Raw genomic sequence first — 24,813 nt, forward strand, 5'->3', positions numbered from 1 at the left:
CAGAGACCAAAGCCCATGAAGACATTGTGGATACTTATGAGATGCATCATAACTGGAGACTTCCAACGTGCAAAAGACAGGAATAAAGTATGTCTAAAAAACCCCCTTTTGTTAAACCCATGTCTCTGTTATTGCCATGTTATCTCTTCAGGAAGTGAGAGTTTTCACAGAGACACTCAGTGGTGAATAACTATACGGTTAGGCCAGTGGGAGCTGGACAAGACTGAGACACAGTTTGAGAAGTCTAAAACATTCTGCCCAAACTAGCTGATAGAGACTGTGTCTGTCTGCTACTCCCCCTGCAGTCTGTAGTACTTGAATTTCAAGTATGCATATATCTCCATTTCTGGGGTGCCCTAGTCCCTCACTGCTTCATTAGCTATAAATAATAGAAAAACTTATCACCAGAAACTGGTACTTTATACTGGCTACAGAATACAAACCAAACTTTTCACTGTAAAATTTACAAATTTTAAACCTGTATGTATTTCCAAATATGCTGAAAAGTGCATGTTGAATAATAGCCAGATGCTAGAGAAAGGATAAAGCTTACCCTCTGGCAGTTGTGTTCTGTATGGGGACTACACATTGGCTCTATAAAACCTCTACCAATGGGGGCTTTTTCCTGTGGTCACTCCCCAGTTCCAGTGGATAAGCCAAAACGAAGTTGCCTTGAGGCCAACTGGTTTACACCAGTTTCATCTTACCTGGTAAGCTGTTATGAATCCACTCAGTAGCTCAGAGCCATTTGCTGTTAAGCCATGTGGTGTGCACCTACTTGGCACAAACCACAGAGGCAAACACTGCAACTCCCAGCCGGTGCCTTTCAAGCCGTGAGGGACAGTTTCTGTACTCATTCTACATCTGTATGCACTGTTCACATGTGTAGGTTGACCTAACTTGCAAGAAACGCTCAAGGCCCCAGTCGTGTCTGAAACAAAAAATATTCGGAGAACCTGGTTTAAAAGAACTTCCACAAGCCCAGCAGGGGAGCATGCTTTGCTAGCCAGCTTCTTCGCCTGCCACCCCTGCTCTGCAGTCACACTTCGCTCTTCTCAGCTACAAATGGATGTGTGGAATTATACTCTCTACAAAACCCTTGGCTATCAAAATGCAAAAACGTCCTCTTTTGCCTGTAGGAAACGATGTCTGGAAATAAAACTAACCCCACTGAAGCGTGGGGTTTTTAGCTCAAGCTTCAGAAGGAGATTTGGCCTCACGGGAGACAGTACGGGAAGGGAAAGGTGCAAAAAAAATGAAAGGATGAAGCGAGAGCTCAGGGTCCATACGAGTACCGATAAAACACCGTAATAAAAGTATTTTGAAAGCATTATGGCACAAGGGAGGGACGGACAGACAGACGCCGGGCCGCGCCCCCAACCCCCACCAACGGTCGCGGCCCGCGCCTCAGCCGTCGCGCCCGTGCCCCATGAGCACGCGAGCGGGGCGTGTCGGGTCGGGTCGGGTCGGGGCAGCGCCGCCTCCGGCCAATGGGAGGAGGAGAGCCAGCCGCGGCGGGCGGGGCCACGGGGCGGAGAGGCGTGGCCAGCGGCAGCCGCTGGCACGTTGGGACGCTCCGGCGCCTCTCCCGTCCGCCTTCCGCCCCGCCCTGCCCTGCCCTGCGGATGTGGACCGGCAGCCGGCGGTGAGTGGGGAGTGGGCGGCCGCCACCCAGCGGGAAGGGGCTCTCGCTGCCTGCGCCGCCGCCGCGAGGGGAGGAGCCTTCCTCCTTCCCGCCCACCCCGGCCTTCCCCGCTGTGGCGCCGAGTCGCTCCCGCACGCCTATCGCCCAGGCACGCTCGCCCGGCGGCGTTCCCGGGGACGGGGAGGCTGCCGGGCCTGGAGCCGGCCCGTTCCCGGCGCGGTGTCCGCCGCAGCTATGGGCACTTCTCCCCACCCCACCCTCCTCCTCCCGCCGACGCGGGCAGCGCTCGGGCTCGTGCCCGCCCCGTGCTGCCGCGGTGGGCTCCGGGCGGCGGGGGGGGGCGTAGGGAGCTGGGCGGGCGGCGCCCGCTGGCGGAGCGCGGCCTGGCGTGAGGGAGCCGAGTCACCGGCCGTGCCGGCGGGGGGGTGGGGGCGGCGGCCGGGCCTCTCTCTCTCCTCCCCGGTCCTCCGGTTCCTCGGAAAGGAGAGCGAGGGGCGCGGCCGGGCAGCGGGAGGGCGCCGTCGCGGGCGCCTCAGAAGAGCGGACGCGGCGAGGGGCCCTGCCGCTTCTGGCTGCCCGGGGAGGCCGGGCCGGGGGCAGGGCGGCCGGGCAGCGAGCCTGCCGCTGCTCCGCACGGCCACCGTCGTGTGGGCCGCCCCTTGGAAGGGGGCTGCGGCTCCCTCTGCCCTGAGGGGTGCGCTGGCTTGGAGACCGCCCTGGGCGGCCACCCAGCGGCTTCCTGACTGGGAGGTGGCTGCGGGGCCTCGAAGTCCTCTTGTCTTTCCTCCGCACGCTTCGGGGTCTGTCGTAAGTTACCGTGTCCGTAGGCGTGCAAGTAGAGGCCAAGTTATACCCCGTAGGGTCTGTGCTAGGCACCGAACTGGCTACTCTGCGGTACAGGAAATCACAAACGCAGGTTGGAAGGGTGCTTCAGCCCTGTTCTGGTTTTCCGTAGTAACATGCCTAAAAATAACAAATCTTACTTAGTCACCACACCAAGCACGATAATTCTGAATAAACGGTAGGAGCCAAGTTTACTGAGGAGTAGCATGCTGTTTATACAAAGCCCGTTTGGGGAAGCTAACTGTTCTGTAAAGCAATACTGTTAACTAATAATATTTAATAATTATCTAGTGCTTTTCGGTTTTTAAATTCTTTAGGAATTGCAGTATGCACAATGTGGCAGGCATTATCTTCTTTAAAAAGATAAAACTGATTATGGAAAGTGATGCAATTAGGTGGAGTGACTCGTCAAGACAGTGTAGTCAATCATTGACGCCGTGCCTTATTCCTGATCACGTTTTCCTTTGATTCATTCTGCTTGTACCGATTTGCATCTAAAATGTTTTTAAATGCTTTATTAATCTAGTGTATTTCTTTTAAAGACACACATACTTGGGTTCAGAGCTGTAAATCCGAATGCTGCAGAATTGTGTGCGTGTGAAGGCGCAAGTGAAACTAACTGAAATTGAAATTTGGCTTGAAAGCTTTTTTTGCCAGTCAAAAGCAAATAGGTGTGTTTATTATGATATGCATATGTTTACAGTATTACTGTATTTTGTAGGATAATTTATAGGAAATACTAGAGATTGTGATTTCTCTGAATCACAGAAGTGTAACTGTCATGAAAGCTGAACTGCATCCTTAGAGCAACTTACTTAGAAATTAAGTAGTTTCAGTCTTTGAACAGGTGGGGGAAAACTGCTTACAGACAGTGGGTAAAATCCTTTCTTCAGTGAAGTTAATAGAAAAAAACCCAACAAACCCCCAAACCTTCCTCTCAGTTGTAAATTCAGCCTGTAATAGGTTTTGTGGTGTTTTTTTTTTTTTTTTTTAAACTGCGTAGGTTAGTTATCAGATTTATCTTTTTATATCAGCACCTCTAAGTTGCTTTATTAAGCATGATATAGTGATCTCTGTAGAATCATTTATATAAGAGTTGAAAGCACAATGTCAACAAGACTTAAGGGGAGCAGCTGAGGAAACTGAGGTTGTTTAGCCTGGAGAAAAGGAGGCTGAGGGAAGACCTTATCGCTCTCTACAGCCACCTGAAAGGAGGTTGTAGCGAGGTGGGTGTCAGTCTTTTTTCCCAAGTAACAAGCAATAGGATGAGAGGAAACAGCCTGAAGTTGTGCCAGGGTAGGTTTAGACTGGATATTGGTAAAAATTTCTTCACCGAAAGGGTTGTCAAGCATTGGAACAGGCTGCCCAGGGAAGTGGTTGAGTCACCATCCCTGGAGGTATTTACAAGACGTGTAGATGTGGCACTTAGGGACAGGGTTTAGTGGTGGACTTGGCAGTGTTGGGTTAACAGTTAGTCTTGATGATCTTAAAGGTTTTTTCCAACCTAAATGATTCCACGATTCTGTAAAGGTTCACTTAGATCATTTGGATTATTTACATATAAAGTTATGCTGATGCTCAACACTTTGCAGCTGGACTTTGACACAGAACACTTGGTTTATATCAACAAGTCACTTAAGTGCTTTGTGCATAATTTGCCTATCTATATGATAGATGTCCTGCTCACCTACCCAAGGTGGTGTAAGTTTCCGTGGTATGGTTGAAGCTTCACAAGTTTAACTGTGAAGGTGAAGGTTCCTCCTTAAATGTATAATGTGTTTGCACACAGGAGAAGCTTATAGGTTTTAGATATGTGTTTGACTAATAGTCTCTTCTGTTAATGTTTTCATTTGCTGACAGATACACAGTAGGAAATTACAAGCTGTTGTTTTTGTTGATAGTTTCTCCTTATTACTTGTTTTAATTTATTTATTTTCTTTCTCATCACTACTACTTTGCTGTACATAGCAACAACAATTTTCATACTTAGACAGTAGGACATAAATGCTACCAAAGACTGGTAGCATCTTGCCAAGTGACAATTGGAGAGGTTACTTGTACTGCTGTTTTCAGTAGGTCCACAGAAATGGGCACCTGCCACTTTGCTAAGGACAGACATGTGTAACTCACTATAGTAAGGTTTTGTGTTTTTTAGATTGACACCAAACTTTTTTTTAACACTGGCATTTTTGTTTTGCTTTTGTACTTAGAAAGCTCTCAAAAGATGGCAGAAAGCTGGTCTTTCTTGGATGCTTTTGAGCCGAACTTCAGACCTCTGGTAGTAATTGAGCTTGCAAAAGGCACCAAAGAAGAAACCTTAAAATGGTTCACTAAACGAATTGTGGACAAGAAAGCAAATGGAGGTGAGTATAGTATGACCTTCTGTAACACTTTTAAATCAAATTGGCTGTCATTGTAATAAGAAGGCATAGAGAAAATTATTTTTCAGGTAATTTGTGGTTTAACTATTGTTTAGCCAATCCCACTCCATTTTGCATTTTTGAAGTAGCTTAATTTTTTGTAAGAGTAGAGCTTCGTGCTGGTGTCATGAAAATATAACAGCTGAACCCTTTTAATCTTATTGGCTTAAGGTCACATGCCTGTTGAACTCCAGAATCCTTCCATTCTTGTGAAACCCTGATAACCTGTCTTTCAACATAGCTTTGATATAGGTTTTTATATTAATTGTCTAGAGCATGTTTCTCTTGTTGCTTATGGAATGTTGTAAGCCTTGCGAAAATGAAGATGCATGGCATCTACTATCCTGTCCACAAGACTTGGTACCACGCTGTAGAATGAAGTTAAGTTAGCAGGAAGCAATTTAACTTGATAAATTAATGTTGGATTTCAGTTATCTTTTTGCTAGCTTGTAGGCTCTTACAAAGACAATATTTCATTACTTGTTTTAGGATACTTCCAGGAGTCGAAGTTAGGCAAATTAACTTGTAATTCCTTAGACTTTTTTTTTTTACTTTTTTTTTTTTAGAAAGCCATTATTTATGGCTGTTTTAGCTTATATCTTATGGTCAGTAGTATTTCCGTGGCTATTGGATTTGTGACTACAAACTTGCTTTCAGGCCTCTGTTAGATAAATCAGATGTTTCTGTTTCTAAAGTCTAGTCTCCTTAAAGTGAGTGGGACTGTTTGCAGAAGCACTGATTGCTTGCGTGATGTGAGCATTAGGGGAGTAGATCCAAACTGTCCCCGTTGTTCCAGTTCATTGTCTGTGAGTGCTTCCACAGAAACAGGTCTGAATCAGGGTTTGACCCTGCAAGATTCTAAACACCACACATCAGGTGCTGTTGAAGCCTTAATTCTTTGTGCCCTTAAAAAGATGTAGCTTCAGTGCTCCTGATAACTAGGTCCAGTATGATGGATGCTAAAATACTAGGGGTTTGAGATGTAATTTTTATGTATTTTCTTCCTTATTTTGCCTTTCTTTACTTTGAAGGTGCACAACTGCTGGTTAAACCATTGGTCACAGAAAGTGGAGATGAAAATATTTATCTAGTTGGAGCTTCCCACTTAAGGCTGTTGCTGGGAGCTGAAACTGTGGGTTTGGTGAAGGAATGTAATGATAACTCAATGAGAACTTTTACATACAGCAGTAGGAAAACTTTCAAAGATTTTGCAGGTAAGCAATTTTAGCGGTCTTTGTCATTGCAAAGTAGTGGCTAAAGATAGAAGTAATTACACTGCTAAATCTTTCATGGTCTTTCTATTCCTTGGAATGGTAACAGTGAACAGAAATAGGAAGAACAAGCCATGAAAAAAATTCTCATTTTTACCTATGGAAATTCAGATCATATAATAAAATTAATTTTTTTTTTCTTGCACATGGCTTTCACTTTTTGCTTGTGTTTTATTTTATTCTTTTGTATGCTCCAAATAGTCTCTTATTTTTATGAAATGTTTTTGTTAAATTAAGAAAAAATAGTTGAAAAACATGAGTGCAGGATTAAAAATCAATATTATGAATTAACATAATTTAATTTCTGTGAGCCAGTTTTGAGGCTTATTATCTCATAATTAGCTGTAGAAAATAGAAACATTTTTCTCTATTATATTTATACGTCAAACAGAATTAAATAATTAAATAACACTACAGAGCATTCAATGGAATTTGGGCACGATTAGCGAAATCATTCCTTTTCCTCTTCTATTTTGAGGGGATGCCAACACTTTAACATTTTCTTTTAAATGTACTACCTATAAGGTATTTAACCCCCTACAGTGGCAGAACTCATTTTGCTCTCCAGGTTAAATATTGGAGTTCCAGCTTAGTTTTGCTAATACTTTTCATGTGTCTGTTTTAGTGATGCCTTTCACCACATTTTCGATATAAAGGTTTTTGGGTCTGCCTGAAACAATAATAAAGTTGAGTTTTGTTGTTTGTTTGATGCTAGTTTATTCAACACTGCTGCTGTGTGCAATAGATGCTGTGTGCAATAGCTGCTGCAGTGTCTTTTCTTTTGTGACTTTGCTTTCCTGAAATTAGGAAGCCTTGAGAAGAATTGTCAGTTGCAAAGGTGCCATTTCTGTTTCTTTCATGTGTTTACATTCTTAATGCTAATCTGACTGTCATTGCTAACAGATTCTGTAGTAGCAGCTGGAAGTCCAGCTACTGTAAATCTAAAAGATAATTTCTGCTGTATCTGCTGGTCTTTTTTCTTTTTTAAAACATTAATATAACTTTAATTTTGTCCAGATCTGATCAGAGGATAAAATAGTTGACCATGCTTAGATGAGGTGAAAAATGTGTCATCTACAAAAGAAACCCTGCAGCCTATGTTGTCTTACTAATATTTCTAGTTCCCCAATTTAACTGATATTATATTCTCATTCTTTGCATTAGAGACCTGTTGCTGTTTAGCTTCTTTCTTAGTGTATTTAGGGCCATCCCTATAGTTTCTTATTCCTAAGGAGAAAAAAAAATAATCAACTGGTTATGTCAAGGAAATCAGACTCTATTTCCTTGATGGTAAATTGATGGGATTGACAATAGGTTTGTTGCTGTAGCTCTTCAAAATTTGGGATTTTTGGAAAGGTTTCTTATTGTTTTACCTTGTTTCTGTATTTTTATTAGAACTAATTGTCTCCAATGGCTTATCATTATGATGTATGAGCAATAAAGAGCAAGATACTGTGATATTTGCTGTGAAATGCTTATTGAAAAGGAGTTCTGTCCTGACATCTTACTGTTCTTCGTTATGAAAATACTTCAGGAACTCTATGGCAGAAAGGGTATGGAGATTCTGAGATTGGCAAATAGTGGATGTCTAAGTAAGAGTTTCAACAGGGCAAGAGTATGTAGTACTTGCTGGTATACTATCCCAGCCTCCAGCAATTAGTACTTCAGGGTGTCTTTGTCTCTAGTGATTTGTTCTCTTAGTTCACCTGGGTAGTCAAAAATGCAGTGGCCAACATGTGCCAGTTAGCTAGTTAGAGAAAACTTCTTCCCAAGACGTTTACTTTAAAAAGTGGTGGTTTTGCTAATGGATGTTCGTTGGCAGTAATTGTCACTTCCCCCTGATTCTGGTCATTTTTGATAGTTGTTTGCTGCCAGGGTTGTCTTCCTATGCTGCACAATTTCATACTACCTTCTTTTTGATTTAGATGACAATCACAATTTCCTTACAATGGCAGAATGTCAGTATATCGTCAAACATGAACTTGAAAATTTGAGAGCTAAAGATGAAAAAATGATCCCTGGATATCCTCAGGCAAAGCTGTATCCAGGAAAATCAATTGGTAAGCAATGTAGCTTGTTGTCTGTCACTCACTGCATTGATATAGGATGGTGTTCATGGTGAAAAAAACTTAATATTCCTGCAATGAAGAGGAATCCTTCAGGCATTAAAGTCCCACTATTTTTAATCAACTTTGTTTTCTCTTTGCTGCACAGTGATAGGACAAGAGGCAATGGATGCACAGTGCAACAAGAGAAATTCTGAATAGATATCGAGAAAATGTTTTTCACAATGAGGGTAATCAAACATTGGAACAGGGTTTTACAGAGATTGTGGTAACTCTGTCCTGGGAGACTTTGAGATCTTCAGTAGACAAAGCCCTGAGCAGCCCCATTTAAGCTGGACCTACTTTGAGGAGGAAGTTGGACCAGATGACTTCCAGAGGGCCTTCCATCCTGAGTCTTTCTGTGGTGCTGAGACTGTGGCCTTATGTTTTCAGTTGGATAATTTTCATGTATATTGATGTAATCCATTATTTTTATAATTAGTACCAAAAATATTTGGTTTTAAAAAATTACATAATTATATACTTGGATTGTCTCTGTATAAAAATACTGGAATGAGTAACAGTGTTGCAGAGCTATAAATTTCACAATATGAAGGAAGGAAGTTTTATTTCATTCATTTGATTTCATTTTTCCTCCTCTGCTTCAAGAGCTCTTCTTTTCATGGGAGAAAGAAGCAATGAGAGTTAGTACTATTTTTATGGTAGCTGGAACTAGTTCATTGACAGAGATGCTACAGTTTCTTAGGAGAATTTATCTTAATATTTGTATGTCCTTTTAATAGCAGTGTCTTTATTCATTAGTGTTGGTCATCAAAGAAAGAGATCTGTGCATATCAGTCAGTGGTTCAAGAAATGTAAATAAATGTAGATGTCAGATGAGTTTACACCAGTAATTTTTTATATAGCTAAGGTGTTTTCTAGTTATGTCAAGCTGATGCTAGTGGGAAATGGTAAAAAACTATGACACAAACTTCCAGTGCCTCCCCTCTCCTGTTTTTGAATTTATTTTCTTTTTTAATATTTCCATGGTTGTAACTTTTCCCACAAAGCTACACATGGCATTTCAGTTTCTGACCTGTAGCACTTTTTGTTACTGAAGCTGCAAATGATTATATAGCAAACCTATGGAATAGTTAATAGATGTAAAAAGGTTACTCCTTTCTTTTCCACTGGACAGCATAGTCTTTGTAGGAATAGGTAGAACTGCTCTCTATAATGAGTAATTTTTAACTAACATGCAGACAATTTATTTATTTTTAGGTTTTAAATGCTAGATTTATTTGAAGGGAACTGTAGGCTTCCTAAATACATAATGTAACGTATTTGTTTATATCAACTTCCTGTCCTTCGAAGGAGTACTGGGTACTTTTTTTTTTTCTCCTAGTGAGAAGATTATTGACCAGTGGTATTCTAGTTCAGATTTTCCCACTGCATGATAGAGAAGAGTTGAAAAAGCTCCGTCAGAGTTGGTATGGCCGAGTGAAAGTTGGCTATCAACCTTTAGGTATGTGAACACTTAACTCCACTATAAATAAAGTGCAGGGTTTCTTCTGGAGAAGTTTTCTCTTTGGTTTGTATGAGAAGACCAAGGGTGCTTCCTAACTTCTACTCCAGCATTTAGCCTCTGTAGAAGTGAAACTCCTGTGTGGAAGGTAAGTATTGTACCAAGAAATCTGTGGTTTCGCTGAGAGTTTACCTTTTCACATCCGCAATTATCCATTGCAGTTCATGTCCTCTAACATTACCTTTCTGCCCAAGTTGCTTTGTTGGCCACTGTGAACCAAAGTCCTTGTTTTACCCAGCCTTGCTTTTACTGGTCTTGGAATCAACAGAGTGGCTTAGGCTCTGGCTAAGGAAGCATCCACATTTCTAGACTTCTTGATAGGCACAGCTGAGGTCTTTTCATTGAATTCTCTTTGGTTCTAAGATGGCTGTAGGGTAATCTTTTGCTATAATGACTAGCAATACAACTGTTCTGAAGTGAAGTGTTGGATATGCAGGCTGCTGTTTCTTGATTTTCTTTCTTGTGGCTGCAGGAGTTCTGTATATAGGCTTTTGGTCATAGTTTCCAAGTTGGAGCTGGGGAGCAGTTCAAAGGCTCAGCATTTGCACTGTGATGATCTAGCATAGAGTCTTGAAATTAGACCATTGCTGTTTTACCAGCTGGGCAAGTTTTACCTCTTCCAGGATTTCCTGTGTAACCTTCTGATATGGTTCAAGACTTGAGAAACTGATGGCTTAGAGTCTGCAGATTCAGTGTCTACAAACTTCCATGTAACAACAGTCTGCACATCACAAATTCTCCCTACCCATCAATGAAGCAGTAATGGACCAAGCCAAGACTGTTTTCTCAAACTGACTCTTGACAGGGAAGTTCCTCAATGTCTGGAATTCCCAAAGCTGTTTTGAGTTGTAGGCATGTCAAAAGTGTGTTTACAACTGTTTGTTTTAAATTCATTGTCTGTATGAAAACTGTATGTTGTTGCATGCCAGGGTCACTTTAGTATATTTTACACACTGAATAAGCTTAAAATGAAAATAATTTTTAGTCTGGCAATGTGGAAAGTTAATTTCTGGATTCTAAACTGGTAAACTTTACTTAAAAATAAGAAACATGTGGAAGTTTGCCTGATTATTAATCTCTGGGTCTTGAGATTCCTTCCTGAGCTATAGGAAGTTAAAGAACTGGCTCAGTAATGCCTGCCTCCAGAGTATTGTATTAGGGGTCTTCCTGTATGCTTATCTTTTGTTTACGCAGGAGAGGGTTTTTTTTTTGACTGAGACTGAATGCACATAAAATTTCAAAGTAAATCCCAGGAACCCTGTTATGTATGTATTAATTTAGGGTTGTCTTTCACATTGTGTGTTTGGAGTGTGAAATGTTGCTAATGACCTACATTTGAACTTACTTGTTAATAAATTTTTGATTGAGAGGTATGTTGGAGTGCCAATTCTTCTGTTTGCCTTTTCTTCTTGCTTTCAGAAACTTACCTGATTGGCAATTGTGATCTTCTGCTGTAGTGTTTTGTAAACCATAAGCTGTAAGAATATTATGGTATTGTACATGAGGTTTTGATGTGCTAGTCTATTATGGACAGTACATTTACAGTGTCAGTTTAGAGGTCATGATGTCATGACTGTTTCGTTAAGCTGGTGAATACATAACAGTGGCATACAAGCAATCTGGTCTTCCAAGCAGGCAAAGATAAAACAGATTTCAGCATTCTAAACTCAGGTTTGCTAGGCATTTCTATAACTTATTATGTGGTGCCATTTCTAGATAATGTTGAATAATAGTCCTGTCTTTTTTTTGTTAGTAGTAAGATAAGTGAGATCTTTTATTCCTTGGAGGTAATACATGTCATGACATATATCCATTAGTAGTGCATTTTTTAAGTCTTCATAACACCTGAGCAGACAACCTTGGTGAGTACAGCAGGTGTGTATTTCATGTATCAGTTGTCTGCTGAAGGGAATGTCTCAGTCTGGGTGTGCTGCCTGACATGTTTAAGATTTAAGATTTCAATATACCTTTCCATCTATTCCTTTAGTTCCTTGAGGGCTGGCAAAGCACAACTAGTCCTTTTTGGCCCTGAGCAGGCTGAAACAAATTTGTTTCCCAGGTGTACATATGCCAGTGAGAAGCTTCAGAAGTTAGGTGTCACTTGCTGTTAAAGTTTAGTTTTTATTATACCAAATGTTTTCTGTGCCATCCTAGCCATTCATTGATATAATAGATTCTGTTTTCAAGAATGCTAGTGTGTTCGTGTTTGTCTCCCCTGCCTGCCCCCGATATCTGATGTTGATATGGTAAGTATTGAGATATTTGACTTCCCTACCATCTGAATATATGTATATATGTTTGTGTGTGTGTGTGTATATATATAACAACAACAAAAATTCAAATAGCCTTCTGAGTTTTTGGAACATTGGAGAAGGAAGAACAAAAATCAATAATGTTCATTGTGTTATTTAGAAAAAAAAATTGGGGCCAAGAGATTCATGTAAAGTCAAGTTTGATATTATGCTGACATCTAAGTTAAGTGTAGTCTTAATTGATTCTTTTTTCTCTGCAGATGAGATACGCTGCTACTTCGGTGAAACCATTGCTCTCTACTTTGGCTTCTTAGAGTACTTCACATTTGCTTTGATTCCAATGGCTGTCATTGGGATTCCTTATTATGTGTTTGCATGGGAAGACTATGACAAATATGTGATGTTTGCCACATTCAATCTGCTCTGGTCCACTGTGATACTGGAAGTTTGGAAGCGGATTTGTGCCATCATGACATACCGTTGGGGGACGCTGTTGATGAAACGACAGTTTGAAGAACCGAGATCAGGCTTCCATGGTGTCCTGGGTATCAATCCTGTCACTGGGAGGGAGGAACCAGTGTACTCAAGTATTAAGAGGCAGATACGGATTTATCTGGTGTCCTTGCCATTTGTGTGCCTTTGCCTCTACTTCTCACTGTATGTGATGATGATTTACTTTGACTTGGAACAGTGGGCTCTGGATTATCATGAAGAGAATGAGTCTAACTTCAGCAACTTGATGCTGTTTGTGCCTAGTATCATATATGCTGTTGTGATTGAAATTATGAACCGTATCTATCGGTACGCTGCTGAATTCTTAACATCATGGGGTAAGAAAGTTGTTTATTCTTCCTTTTTAAAGTTAGAATTGCAGATGTTTAGAATTTGCTTATTTGTATAATATGTTACTGTGAGTTCTTGTTCAATGGAATGGAATGCTAAAGAAATTTCCTGAAGTAGATTTTTACTGTGGGGTAAAAGAGATGACCATTTTAACTTCTTACATTTATTTTGAGTGTTCTCAGACTGCAGTTTCACATTTGGTTTAATTTGGTCTAGCATGCCATCAGAAGGGGTGATCCTGCCTTCCTCCTCAGCCTCTCTACGCCTTTGGTGCAGAGTCCCCCTTCCCTGATTTAGCTCTTTGTTTGGCTATATCAGCCATAGTGCTGGCAAAAGGGATGAGGTGAGATTATCAGGATGGGACCTCAGAGGTGGATGGCAGGAGAGACTGTCCTGGCTGGTTGCACCCACAACCTGGGTTTGCTGGGTACATCTTTGTCCACTGATGTATCTATGCAGAGGATGGAGGCACTGAGATAAGGAACAAAATTGAAAAACACCAGCTAAATGTCATATGAGAGTGTTTGTGTATGCTATATATGTAAGAAAGACTGAGATTTCACATCCTTATCAAAATATTTTCCTGTGGGCACTCACAGAAGAGGAAGAATGTTACAATAGATTGCCTTTTTTTCCCTTGTGTGTGTGACTTATTTAACAGATTGGGCCTTATGTTTTGTAACCTAACATAAGGATATTGAAATGTCAGTATTTATTTTGAATTTTAGCATTTCTACAGACATGTGCAGTTGCTTTCAGCAAAGTTAATAGATGAAGCTAATGGGGAGTTAACTGATTTATGTAGCTCAATATGGCATACACTTACAGGACAGAATCCAGGTTACTAAAGCTGGAGACCCAGAAAATTAACCTAAGGAAGATTAAGCAAAAGGGAGATTGATGCAGAAGACAGAATAAAAAGATGTGTTGAAGTGAGGATTGGTTATGCATGCCAAAATGATTTGCTCAGCAAATTCAACTTGACAGCAGCAATAGTAAAAGCAAGCAATTTCTTGATTTGTTTATGACTGTTCAAGGATTTTAATTAAATAATGACTTTTAAATTCACATCTAGGTTTCAATTGACTGTTTTGTTTCATTTTTTTTCACTGTACTGCAAGAAAAAGCCTTTATGCAAAATGCCCAGTTGTATTGATCAGGTAGACTAAAATGTCTTTAACAGGTAACACAAGTTTTTTTTAATCCAGTTTTGTTTGTTTGTTTTAAGCTGGTGTTTCGTATTCAGCAGCAAAGGCATTTATGTAACTCACTACACTCATAGCTTGTGCCTTTTCTGTGCTATCCAATGTGATTATGCTGCCATGCTGTGAACAGGATGAAGAGCTCAGCTGGCTGTCCTACGTCACCTCCCACCTGGCATATTTTCAGCTAATATCTGACTTAAACAGCTAAACTGACAAAACATAGGAAACAATCTGGGGCGTTTTTAAGCACAGCTTTTGCACCCATTTATCATGAGAACTGATCATTTAGTGAAAGCTGAAAGTAAAAATTGCATTCAGTCACTTGAGTGCACCTTCCATGTGTCAGGCCCAACTTCATGTCCCTGTCAGAGTAGAACTCTGCTGTTTTGTCCTGAGCAAGGTCCATAGGTGATGGTGTCTCCTTTCAGCCTTCTTGACACAGCTCCTGCTAGTGTGCTGCCTTCTCAGTTACTGCTTAGCCAGGGCTTTAAAGGTACAATCTGACAAAATAGCAAAAAGAAATGGGAAATCACCCATTCACTTCCCTTTCCTCCTCCCTAGTAACCAACATTCCTCACACATCAGCTTCTGACAGTTTATCTTGAATGAACTGAAAATCTTAATTATAGAATGAGTAATGCATCTGTTGAACTTCATGTACTCTAGTCTTGCTTTAGAGCTTAGGACCTGATGTAAATTTCTTGGAGATGAATGGGAATATTTCTGTGAGCATTTACTGGTTTTGAATCAAATCTGGTATTGTTATTTTTCGTAATGTATTCCAATTAGTTTTGCATTTGCTTTCAGCCAAAGAAAAATCAATAACTAAGCAGGTTTTATTAAGTGTTAAGAATGATGGATGGTTTTTCTGTTATAAAACAGCTCTTCTGAGAAACAATTATGTAAAAGGAAAAACATTTGCAGTAGAAAAAACACTGGAGTTGTAGCTGAAAATATGTATGTCAATATTGTACATCAGATTAGCCTTATAGGTTAAGTGAGGTGCTGGCACAGTATAAATTCTTTTTGCCATAAAGCGTTGGAGGAACTATTCCCCATAAACTATTAGTTAAATAATTTTTAAGTGGAGGACAAATGTCTGTTTACTCTTTGTATAACAATGTCTGTTATATGGTAAGTGCTTCTGCTGTTTACTAATCACTAATTCTGTTGGTATTTTAGAAAATCACAGGCTGGAATCTTCTTATCAGAATCATTTAATTCTGAAGGTTTTAGTGGTAAGTATGTACTATAAGCAGCTTTTAAGATTATTTAAAAAGAGAACTTGTCATGTGTTTTATTGCTGCTTTACTAGCATTACCTTGCTGACCTACAGTTTTGTTCAAGGCCAAATACTCGCACAAATATCAGAGTAAACAATATTTCTGTTGTGGTTCTAGTAACTGCTAGACTGTTTTAGATGCCTTTTTTTATAGTGGAGAGTTGGGTTTTGTTTGTATTGATTTGTTCTTTCATTAGGATTCTGTATATGTAAGTTTTTCTGTTAAAATTGATGTCCTGTCTTTAGCTGGGAACTATTGCTTTCACTTTTTGCAAGACTTTATGGTAAACTGTATTTTAAAAAGTTCTTGTATTAACTTCCACCTGTACTAATATTCAGACAACCAGTCAGGAGGCTGGAGATACATGTCCATCAATATGCTCCTATGCTGTTTCTAGTGTATACTGATCTATTTACTTTGTGGCTCTGAACAAGTAGCTTTTGTGTGTGCATGTATGTTTGGTTGCTCTTTCAGGTGTATATCCAGATGCAACACTGATTCTAAGGAACTGTACTGCGAATCCTGAGTTCCTATATAAGATCTTCAGTAAAAGTAGTTTTAATGATTGGCTGATTTTGAGACTTAATCTTGTTTCCTTTTTGAAAAGATTGTTTAAGTCTCTTCCAGAGTTCAGGTTTTTTTTTATTTTTCTCAGCATGCCTTTTTTTTTTAATCTGCTTGTTATTCTTCTGTTACTGGTAACCTCTAGAGCTAAAACTCTTGTACGTATCATTTAGCTTTGTCTCTGCCTTTCTCAAAAAATACTGCCATCTCCTTTTCTCCATAGGAAATTTATATAAAATAACTAAAAAAATTACAAAATGTCAAATGTAAGCGTCCCCCCCCCCAATTTTCACTTTCACCCTATGAGTGGCTCTCTGCACTCCCAGTATTATTTATGTTGTCCATGAGCTCCAAAAAAGGAGCTTCAGCACTGACAGCATGTAGGAAGCTTCAGAGCTTGATTATGTTTTTTCAGGTAGAATACTGTGATTATGTCTCATTTTAGAAGTAGGGAGTATTTCTCTTGGTCATAAAACCTCTTGAATTGATTAAACCTAAAGCTCAACTAATACTGAGGAACAGTGGTACATATTGAGAGAGATGTCATCCAACACTTATTTGATAAAGTATTTCTTTGAAAAAAAAAAAAAAAACAACACTACCCTAAATTAAGATCAATACGTCCCTTTTATTGCATTACCTATGGGGAAACTGCCAAAAGATGAAAGTTAAGTAGAAGGCGATGTGTTTTACATGTCCACATTTCATAACCGAATTGTAGTTCGCTTTGTATAACATGCTTTAGGAAAGTATTAAGCTTGTCAAATGAAAATCTGAATCAGACCAATATTGAAAATGAGGTTTTTCTGACCTAAGTTTTAAAAATGGTAAAGAAAATTTTAATGAACAGTTTACATCTGCGTGGGCCAATGTGACTGTTAAGTTAGATGATATTCTGCATTTAAACACTTGCTTGAGTACTAATAACAAATATTTTTATTTGTAGTTCAACTTCTTAAATTGTTTTGCATCTCTCTTCTACATTGCCTTTGTGCTGTTTGATATGAAGCTTTTGAGACAGGTGAGTTGCAAGGACATCTTAAGAATGTTGATGAATCTAGGAAAACAAAGGATTGATTGAAACAGGACTTCAGTTTTTAATCATTTTTCTGAAATATTAAATTGACAATGAATATATTTAATACATTTTCTTGGAAATCCAGCTTCTGTATTTCAGTTCCTATAGCACAGCTGCAGAATCATGACAAGAGTGGAGCAATTCTTTCCCTCCGTATAAATGAGGAACTGTTTTCAAATAAATTGATTATTCCCTCCCAGAGATGAGACTGGAAAATTCTTTTCCTCCTTTCCCTTTATGTTGGAAAATGGTTTTCTCTGTAGTATTCTTAATGAGAGGCTCTTGAGGATAGGACCATGATTAAGTTTATGACTACAATGAGGAGCTGAGAATAAATGAAAGCAAAAATAATTTGTAGTTGGTATTTTAAATCAGCTTTCTGTTGTTAACATCTTTTGCACTCAAATGCATGAAAATTGGGTATAAGGAAAATATTTTTGCTTTAAATATAATGAACAAAATATCAAGAACTTCAACTCAAGGTCTCTGTTCTAGAGAGATCTCTAGCGAAACACTTGACATACCTATACCAGATAGGACATTTGTGACATTTTGTATACTTTAAGGTAAAAGTAAGAAGAAGAAAAAATAGAAAAAAGTTCACTGTTTAGCTCTATGGTTGGTGTTGGCATATGTTAAGTTTGTATCTTTACCCTTCACTGGACTTTGCATACTGTCGCCAAGATACATCCAGATTCACAACATATTTAGACATCTAACTCCTCTTTTGTCCTTTTCAGCACATAGCAAAGAATGGGAACTACAGCACCTATACTTTTCATACACTATTGCTAGTTTTGTTAGGCTGGCCTTCTTTTGTCATAGTATAACAACTTACAGTGTTACTAGAACGCACAAAATTGGAAATGATCATAGGTTTACCACAGTTCTATTAATATTTTTTTCCTTTTTTTTTTTAAACTTAAGAGCTTGGCCACTTTGCTGATAACTTCGCAGATCCTTAATCAGTTTGCAGAATCCTTGCTTCCTTACTGGCTCCAAAAAAGACATAAGAAGAGGACGAAGAAACGCATATCTTCTCTGAAAACGGATACGGACCTGTCATTAGTCGAACAAGTCAACTTGGAGAAAGAAATGGGCACCTATTTTGTACGTTTTACTACTGTAAAAGAGTTAAAAAGTTTTTTGGGCTGCAGTTGACAGAGATATGAGCCAGTGCAACCGAAAATATTTCTGGCTGTCTGGCCTGGCAGCTTATTTCCGGCTTTGTCAGTTTTGTTGGTAGTGTTTATACAGCTATATGGTGCACTGGGTCAAGAAACTGGTAGAGTGCAGGATCCCAGTTACACCAGAACAAAGGGGTAGGAATGAACAGCGGAATCTGGAGCTACCTAACCCTGTATGACTGGAAGAAGTACTTGTGTAATATCCCTTAATCTCCAAGGGTAGCCTGAAGGCTGTCAGGATGAGGAGCCTCGCATAGGGAAGGTGGAGGCTGTTTCTGTCTTAGTTTTTTTTTTTGCAGTGATGCTAGTTTAAACTGTCAATTAAACTATAGCCTGAGAGAGTGTGCTTGTGTCTGGGTGGGGCCAGAAATCAAGAGGGCAGAAGAGACCAACTCTTCAAACCAATACTGCTGCTGGAAGCTCTTGCTTCTTGAAACTACAGCTTTGGCATTTGCTGTCTTCCTAGTTCCATTCCTGACCACCTCCTACCCAGTACAATTTCTAATTGTATTTAACAGACCTCATGCAATTCATTACTTGCAGCTCTAAAGGAATTGACAAAGCAGACATCAGTGTGTATGTTAAGGCCTTACAGACTGGCTGACAACTTGATCAGATGCTGCAAGCATAGTCACAAGAGTTTTAATAGTGTATGATTTATACTTTTACAGAATAAGAATTATATGTAGACAGTGTACCTTTTATGTAAAAGGTAGAGGATAGCAGTTTGAGATTTGATACTAATACCATATCAGATTCCTCTCTTCCTGCATAAAGTGCCATGAAATGGGAAGAGGAAAAAGAAATACTGCCTTTGCAATTGAGAAACTGTACAAATGTTAATACTTGCGTTCTTCTGGGAAGGTTGGTATTTCTCACATTTTATATGGAGGGAGATAGATTTAGCGAGCATGTCTATCATACAATGGAGAACACAGAAATCCCCAAGTTAGTGTCTGAACTGGTAAATCAGCACAGTCCAGCACTGTGCCTGCAAATAGACCAGCACAGCTCCAAAAGCTGTATATCGTCATCAGGCATTGATATACCTGACCCTCTACCTTTTAGACCTGAGCTGACTTCTGATTCTCAGCTGGCACATACAAAGCCATTGTGGTGTCTTTGAGTCACATTGCCCAGTGCTTCTTGTGCAGAGCTGGATCAAATGTATTTGTGCCTGTTCTACTGTTCTGCCCTGAATAATTTTCCATGGGGACCCAACAGGTTAATTACAGAGTTAGGACTTTGCCTTGGGAGGTTTCCACTGCTAGCCTCAGTTTCAGTTCAAGGTACTGTCTACTCAAGGCCTTAATTTTATTTTCACTCTGAAGATTTTAATTGTACTGTGTTGGCTAATATGCAATATTAGACCACTGATTTGTTTGCAAGCAGTAAGCTGTCAGCAGGGAAGAGTATTTCTAAAATTAAATCTGTCACAAGGGGGAAGCATTTGACTATGTTTAGTAACTGAGGAGTTTAGCAGGAGTCTTGACAGAATTCTGCATTTGAGACTCTTGTTTTCCTTCCTTCACTTACTCTTTTAACATTTAATTATCTTTTTTGTTTGTCTTCTTTCTCTCTCACTTTTCAAATCTCCAGCCCTTAAACCGGTTTAAGATGTAAAAACATCCTGCAATAATTGGTTTGGTTTTTTTTTCTTTTAAATTTCTGCTTGTCTCCTTTAGTTCATTTTCTCCCTGAATTTCTTTGTTGATTCTGTTTCCTTGATGCCATAGTTCATGTGCTGCTCTTGTGGCTGACAACCGCACACTTTGAAATTTCTTTAACATTGTATCAGACTCCTGTTTTCCTGCACAAAGTGTCACAAATTGAGTAGGAGAAAAATAAATACTTATTTCTTTCCATACTCTGCTATTCTAAAAGTCAATAGGTCCTGGGCAAGGAAATGAGAAGAAAGGTGTGAGGAAGCAGTGGGAATACCATGCAGTTACCAGAAGCAAGAGCATAAAGGGAAGCATTGCTCCCTGCCTGCAACAGTTGTCTGAGAAAGTGATAGCAGGGACAAATATGGGACTGCCAGTCCAGTGAGTGATCCTGCACAAACGTCCCTAACAAAGACATTTTGTCTGAACTCTGAATTTTAGTAAGGTTTCTATGGAAAAATCTCAGTGGTTTTAAAAGTTGGGTAGCTCCTCATGGTCTGGCCTGGAGATCTGTTTGTCACACCCAGCTGTACTGTGCAACTTTATAATGAGCTTAAGTGAAAAATGCAGCTAATGACCACCCCAGGTTGATTTCTGAGCTTGCAGACTTCCACTGTCTCTCTCTGTTGGCTAGAAAGAAAAGCATTAGGTGCTGAAGAGGGCAGTCAGTTTAACAGTTATAATCAGCAAAAAAGATTAGAGAACCACGTGTCTGATGCATGGAGCCAAAACCAATTTTATGTGGTTCCTGTAATAATCTCAGTTACTGTCAAGTCTTTATTATTTCATTTTTGAGAGAGAGGCAATATGTGGGTCTGGGTGAATACAAGATAGCTAGATCCGAGTTTAACTTGGTGGTGGTATTTCACCATACTTTGTTTAGTGAACAGTTTTTCTTTAAAAATGGTTGGTTTTGTTCTTTACTTTCATAAATAATTGCTGCAATCATAGAAGACTTATTAATACTACAAAACTAATATGCAAATATATATGATAACCTACATGTGAATACTTAATCAGCATTTAAGTACCCACGTTCTTGATTTGAAGATCAGGTGATAGATTCGTTGTGGATTTGCCAAAATAGGGCTTTTTGTTTGCATTAATTGTTCCTTTCAAGTGTCAGTGCTGCATTTTGTGATTTCAGCTTTCAAGTGGGCCACTAATTCTGCCTTACCTGTTATGAAATAAACAAGCGGAAATACCAGAAAAGAGTTGCCTATTTACCAACCTACCTTTCTGGTTAGGTCTTTCATGGACAATCTGAAATATGAGGACTTTTCTTGTCACAATGCTCTTAGGAGAATGTTCTGCCAGTTAAAATGCATGGTTTTCTTGTCCCTCACTGTTCCTTCTGCAATTGTTTCACTGAGATAGTCAGGAACTTAAATGGGATGAATGTGTTTATACAATTACTTCATGTAATAAGGATAAGAAGTGTGACTTGCAGAAAATGCATTAGGCAAAAGGAAAAACCTTGGGCTCCCCTGATGAAGAAGTTTTGAGTAATTGAATAATTCCAAATTAACTAGCTGTGGTTTTGTTGTTGTTGTTGTTTTCTATCACCAGTCATTCCCAATCAACTGATACGGGATGAGGAAGCTTGGTTACAACTGTATTGTTAATTCTGTGTTTCTTCTTTTTTTTTTTTTTTTTTTTTGTGCATTGAAGTTGTTCTTATTTTTGCTCTTTCAGGGTACTTTTGATGATTACCTGGAGTTGTTCTTACAGTTTGGCTATGTGAGTCTTTTCTCATGTGTTTATCCATTGGCAGCTGTCTTTGCAGTGTTGAACAACATCACAGAGATATATTCTGATGCCTTAAAGATGTGTAGAGTTTACAAGCGTCCATTTGCAGAACCCACAGCAAATATTGGCGTTTGGCAGGTAATTTTTGTGTGTCTATTCATTTGTTTCAAAAGAGCTTTCAACAAATTTATTTAAGCTGTATGTTTGACCCACCGGGCACTTTGAAGTTTAGTAGGTACTTTGTTCTCTTCAATGCCTTAGGATAGTGTCTATCCAACTGTGTATCCAAGTGATTTTCTTGTGGAGTTTTTGACTGCGTCTTTCAGTTGCCTTTAAAAAGAAAACAAGTCCTTTCTATAGTTCTTTTATATATATGTATTGTAGTCCTTTTGCAACTGCAACAAAGCAAAGCTGCCAGATACTGCCCGGTACTCTTTACAGCCAGCGTATTTTAGAAATGGTAGTATCTGGTGCAGTCTCAGAAGCGTGGAGCTCAGCAAGGGTTTCAAAAAAATTGAAGAGTGATAGGTAAGTACTTGGATTCCCAGGACATGCTTGGCTGTGTGCCCTTGTGATTTGTTAAGGGAGAAGCTGCTGCCCCAGCATTCACACACCAATGAAGGAGTTGCACACACACTAAATGAGACTTTACCTGCTAGGACTGGAGTCCCTTTGCAGTGGGCAACTCCAGTGAGCCAACGGGTGCCCCTTTTGACCCCTCACATGCACACGTTCACCCTTGGGTGCTGCTTCTTCCCTCAGGCTCAACCCTAGGTTCCCCAAAGCAGAATCTAATCAAGGCCTTCAACATAAAAAGCGTAATTTATGCTATGGTGCGCAGATTTAGACAGCTCAAGCTTGGTGCCTCTGCAGAGAGGCTCCAAACACTAAAATTCCTGGGCAATTACGCCCTTATAATCTAAGTTGCTGCACCTCACACCATAGTCTGGTCCAGTAGTAATATTCGGGTCTGGGGTCATCTTCTCTCGTTGGGTCTTTTTTCTCTCCTCTAGGCAGGTTCTTTCTCTTTCCTGTTTTTTAGGCTAGTAGTTACTATGTCTCCTTTTCCTGGCTCAAACTGGCTCTGAGGCTTTCCGAATCTTCTTATTCCTCCAATCAGAGAATAGGTCAACGTTAAGCAAAAGCCTTAAGCAAGCTGGGAGTTCTGCTTTGTCGTGAAGGTCTACATTTAAGCAGCTAAACAAAGTCCTTAAAGCCCTCCAAAACATATTAATAGCCTCTATAATTTATATATGTTGCTGTGGAATTATAGCCTCACAATCTTATCCCGTTATTGCGATGTGCTGTTTGAGTCTCATTCAGGTGTGGTCCACGTGTTCATGTAGCTCATCTTTGTCACCTTCCACAACAGATTGCTGGTACTCAAGCTGACTAATTTTAAAATAACCTGGATCTGTGAGCAGGAGCTGGACCTTTCTGCACAGCCTGAACATTGCAGTCTATCTAAACAATTTCATGCTAGTTGTACTGGGTTAAAGATTTTCTGTCCTCAGTTGTTTGCCAATGCAACCATGCTAGCATCAGCTAGTTTGGAGTGTGCTGAGTATGCTGCATCAGTGAACTGATTCTGACCAGAAATATGCCCTGTAAAACCCTTCCAAAACCAGAGTGTTTTCTGAAAAGAAGGAAGGCTATTAAGTCGCATCTAGAGACTTTAGCATTCTGTAACAGCAGTAGCCTGATAAGGAATGTGAGGTAGGTTAGAGAAAATTTCTGTGGGATGACCCATATTCTAGTTTTATTTAACAACATTTCTAATGATATTTAATGGAGGCAAAGGGCACAATAAGATAGTGGATTGTTTAATTTGGAGGGATTGTAAATGTTGGTACCAAATGAAACAAATGGGAGATGAGAAAGGAAATCAGGAAACCTCAAATGGAACATCCTGTAAAAACATGCAAACCAAGTATTCTGAGCAATGTTCATTAGACATGTACATAGGTATTAATGAAATGAACTTATAGGAGAAGTCTTTTACTATTAGATCATTAAAAATGTGTAAATTATAATCTGATTACGTTTTAACATTTAATTCATCTTCCTGGTCCTAACCTATGCTGCCAACATCTTGATGGCACAGCTGCATTGACCAGTGGTGTGACCACCAGGTAAATGAAGCTGTGGTCATGAGTCCCAAGCATAACTGCAGGTGTATTAATAGCATTTGCTTTTGCTAGAATAGTTTGTTTCAATCTAGGGAGTAGGTTGGAAAACTATAACACTAATGGTACAGTCATGTTTGTTTTTATAGTGTACGTTTTTAACTAATAGTAGCAATGCATTTGCTTTGTGAATTAAAAATAGTGACTCAAAAATGTAGTTATCTGTTTCATGTGGGAAGTTAGAATATTGACTGAAAGATGTCTGTTAAAGGAATACTGGAGTTACTTTATCAGGTGAGCTGAGTCACCAGATTGTTGTCAAGGAGAAGGTTACTTCTGCTAATTCATTGTGACAGTTGTTACAATTCAACATCAGTCTTTCTCATTCCAGAGAGGACTTTGGGATAAGTAAACATTATATTGCAAAAGTAATTGTCACACTGTAGTAATATTTTCAGACATTTTGTGGGAACTCTGTAGGCAAAACCTTCTTAGACTTGTACAATTGCATGGGTTTAAATGTAAATCTTTCTTTCAACAAATTTCAGCTTGTATAACTGGTAGTGATTTAAAAAAGGCATTCTGAACCATCCTTACATTTTCCTGTTACTTAACATTCAGACAAAACTCTCCAAACCCAGAGTGTTTGGACTATTAGTTCCTCTAGGAATTTTGCATTTTTTCCTTTATCCTGCAAGAGATTTATGTTCAGGAGTATGACTGTAGATGAGTGCATACTCTTTTATGTGTTGAGGTTATGAGTCTTGAAGATAGCAGGGATAAGGCTGCTTTCCTCTCCACTTTTTTCCTGTAGGATTGTTCAGAGTTTTTCAGGAGGTGATCTGACATTACCTACATCTAGAATGTTAGTGATCTCTAAATAACTTTTCAAGGTCTTTACAGTACTATGGAATTGTGAAAGAATACTCTTTAACTTCTTCACAGCAGACACACATACAGGCACATAAAGAAAGCAAATTTGAGAAAAATTCAGGGTTGCCAGGTGGTCTTTGTGGTATTGCAAACCTTGTTGTGGTCTTGTCCTTGCCTGTT

The 24,813-nt window shown here is 39.5% G+C and overlaps 1 protein-coding gene across 5 annotated transcripts in view; it reads left to right on the top strand.

Moving 5' to 3' along the window:
- The first annotated feature begins 1,524 nt into the window (after nt 1-1,524).
- The window catches only part of ANO10 (anoctamin 10), a 131,313-nt gene continuing 108,024 nt past the window's right edge, over nt 1,525-24,813 (top strand). The window contains exons 1-11 of one of the 5 annotated variants that reach the window (XM_075053321.1): nt 1,749-1,961; nt 3,031-3,159; nt 4,699-4,851; nt 5,940-6,122; nt 8,105-8,239; nt 9,630-9,749; nt 12,322-12,891; nt 15,292-15,347; nt 16,903-16,977; nt 17,962-18,144; nt 21,581-21,772. In XM_075053321.1, the coding sequence (XP_074909422.1) occupies nt 4,713-4,851; nt 5,940-6,122; nt 8,105-8,239; nt 9,630-9,749; nt 12,322-12,891; nt 15,292-15,347; nt 16,903-16,977; nt 17,962-18,144; nt 21,581-21,772 (1,653 nt within the window). In that variant the 5' untranslated portion in view covers nt 1,749-1,961; nt 3,031-3,159; nt 4,699-4,712. Of the gene's footprint in view, nt 1,646-1,748; nt 1,962-2,205; nt 2,453-2,531; nt 3,160-4,698; nt 4,852-5,939; nt 6,123-7,622; nt 7,733-8,104; nt 8,240-9,629; nt 9,750-12,321; nt 12,892-15,291; nt 15,348-16,902; nt 16,978-17,961; nt 18,145-21,580; nt 21,773-24,813 lie in introns of those variants that run through there. The other 4 variants (XM_075053302.1, XM_075053332.1, XM_075053312.1 and 1 more) reach the window with 4 other exon arrangements.

Source organism: Buteo buteo, chromosome 2, assembly GCF_964188355.1.
Source record: "Buteo buteo chromosome 2, bButBut1.hap1.1, whole genome shotgun sequence".
Lineage (NCBI taxonomy): Eukaryota > Metazoa > Chordata > Aves > Accipitriformes > Accipitridae > Buteo > Buteo buteo.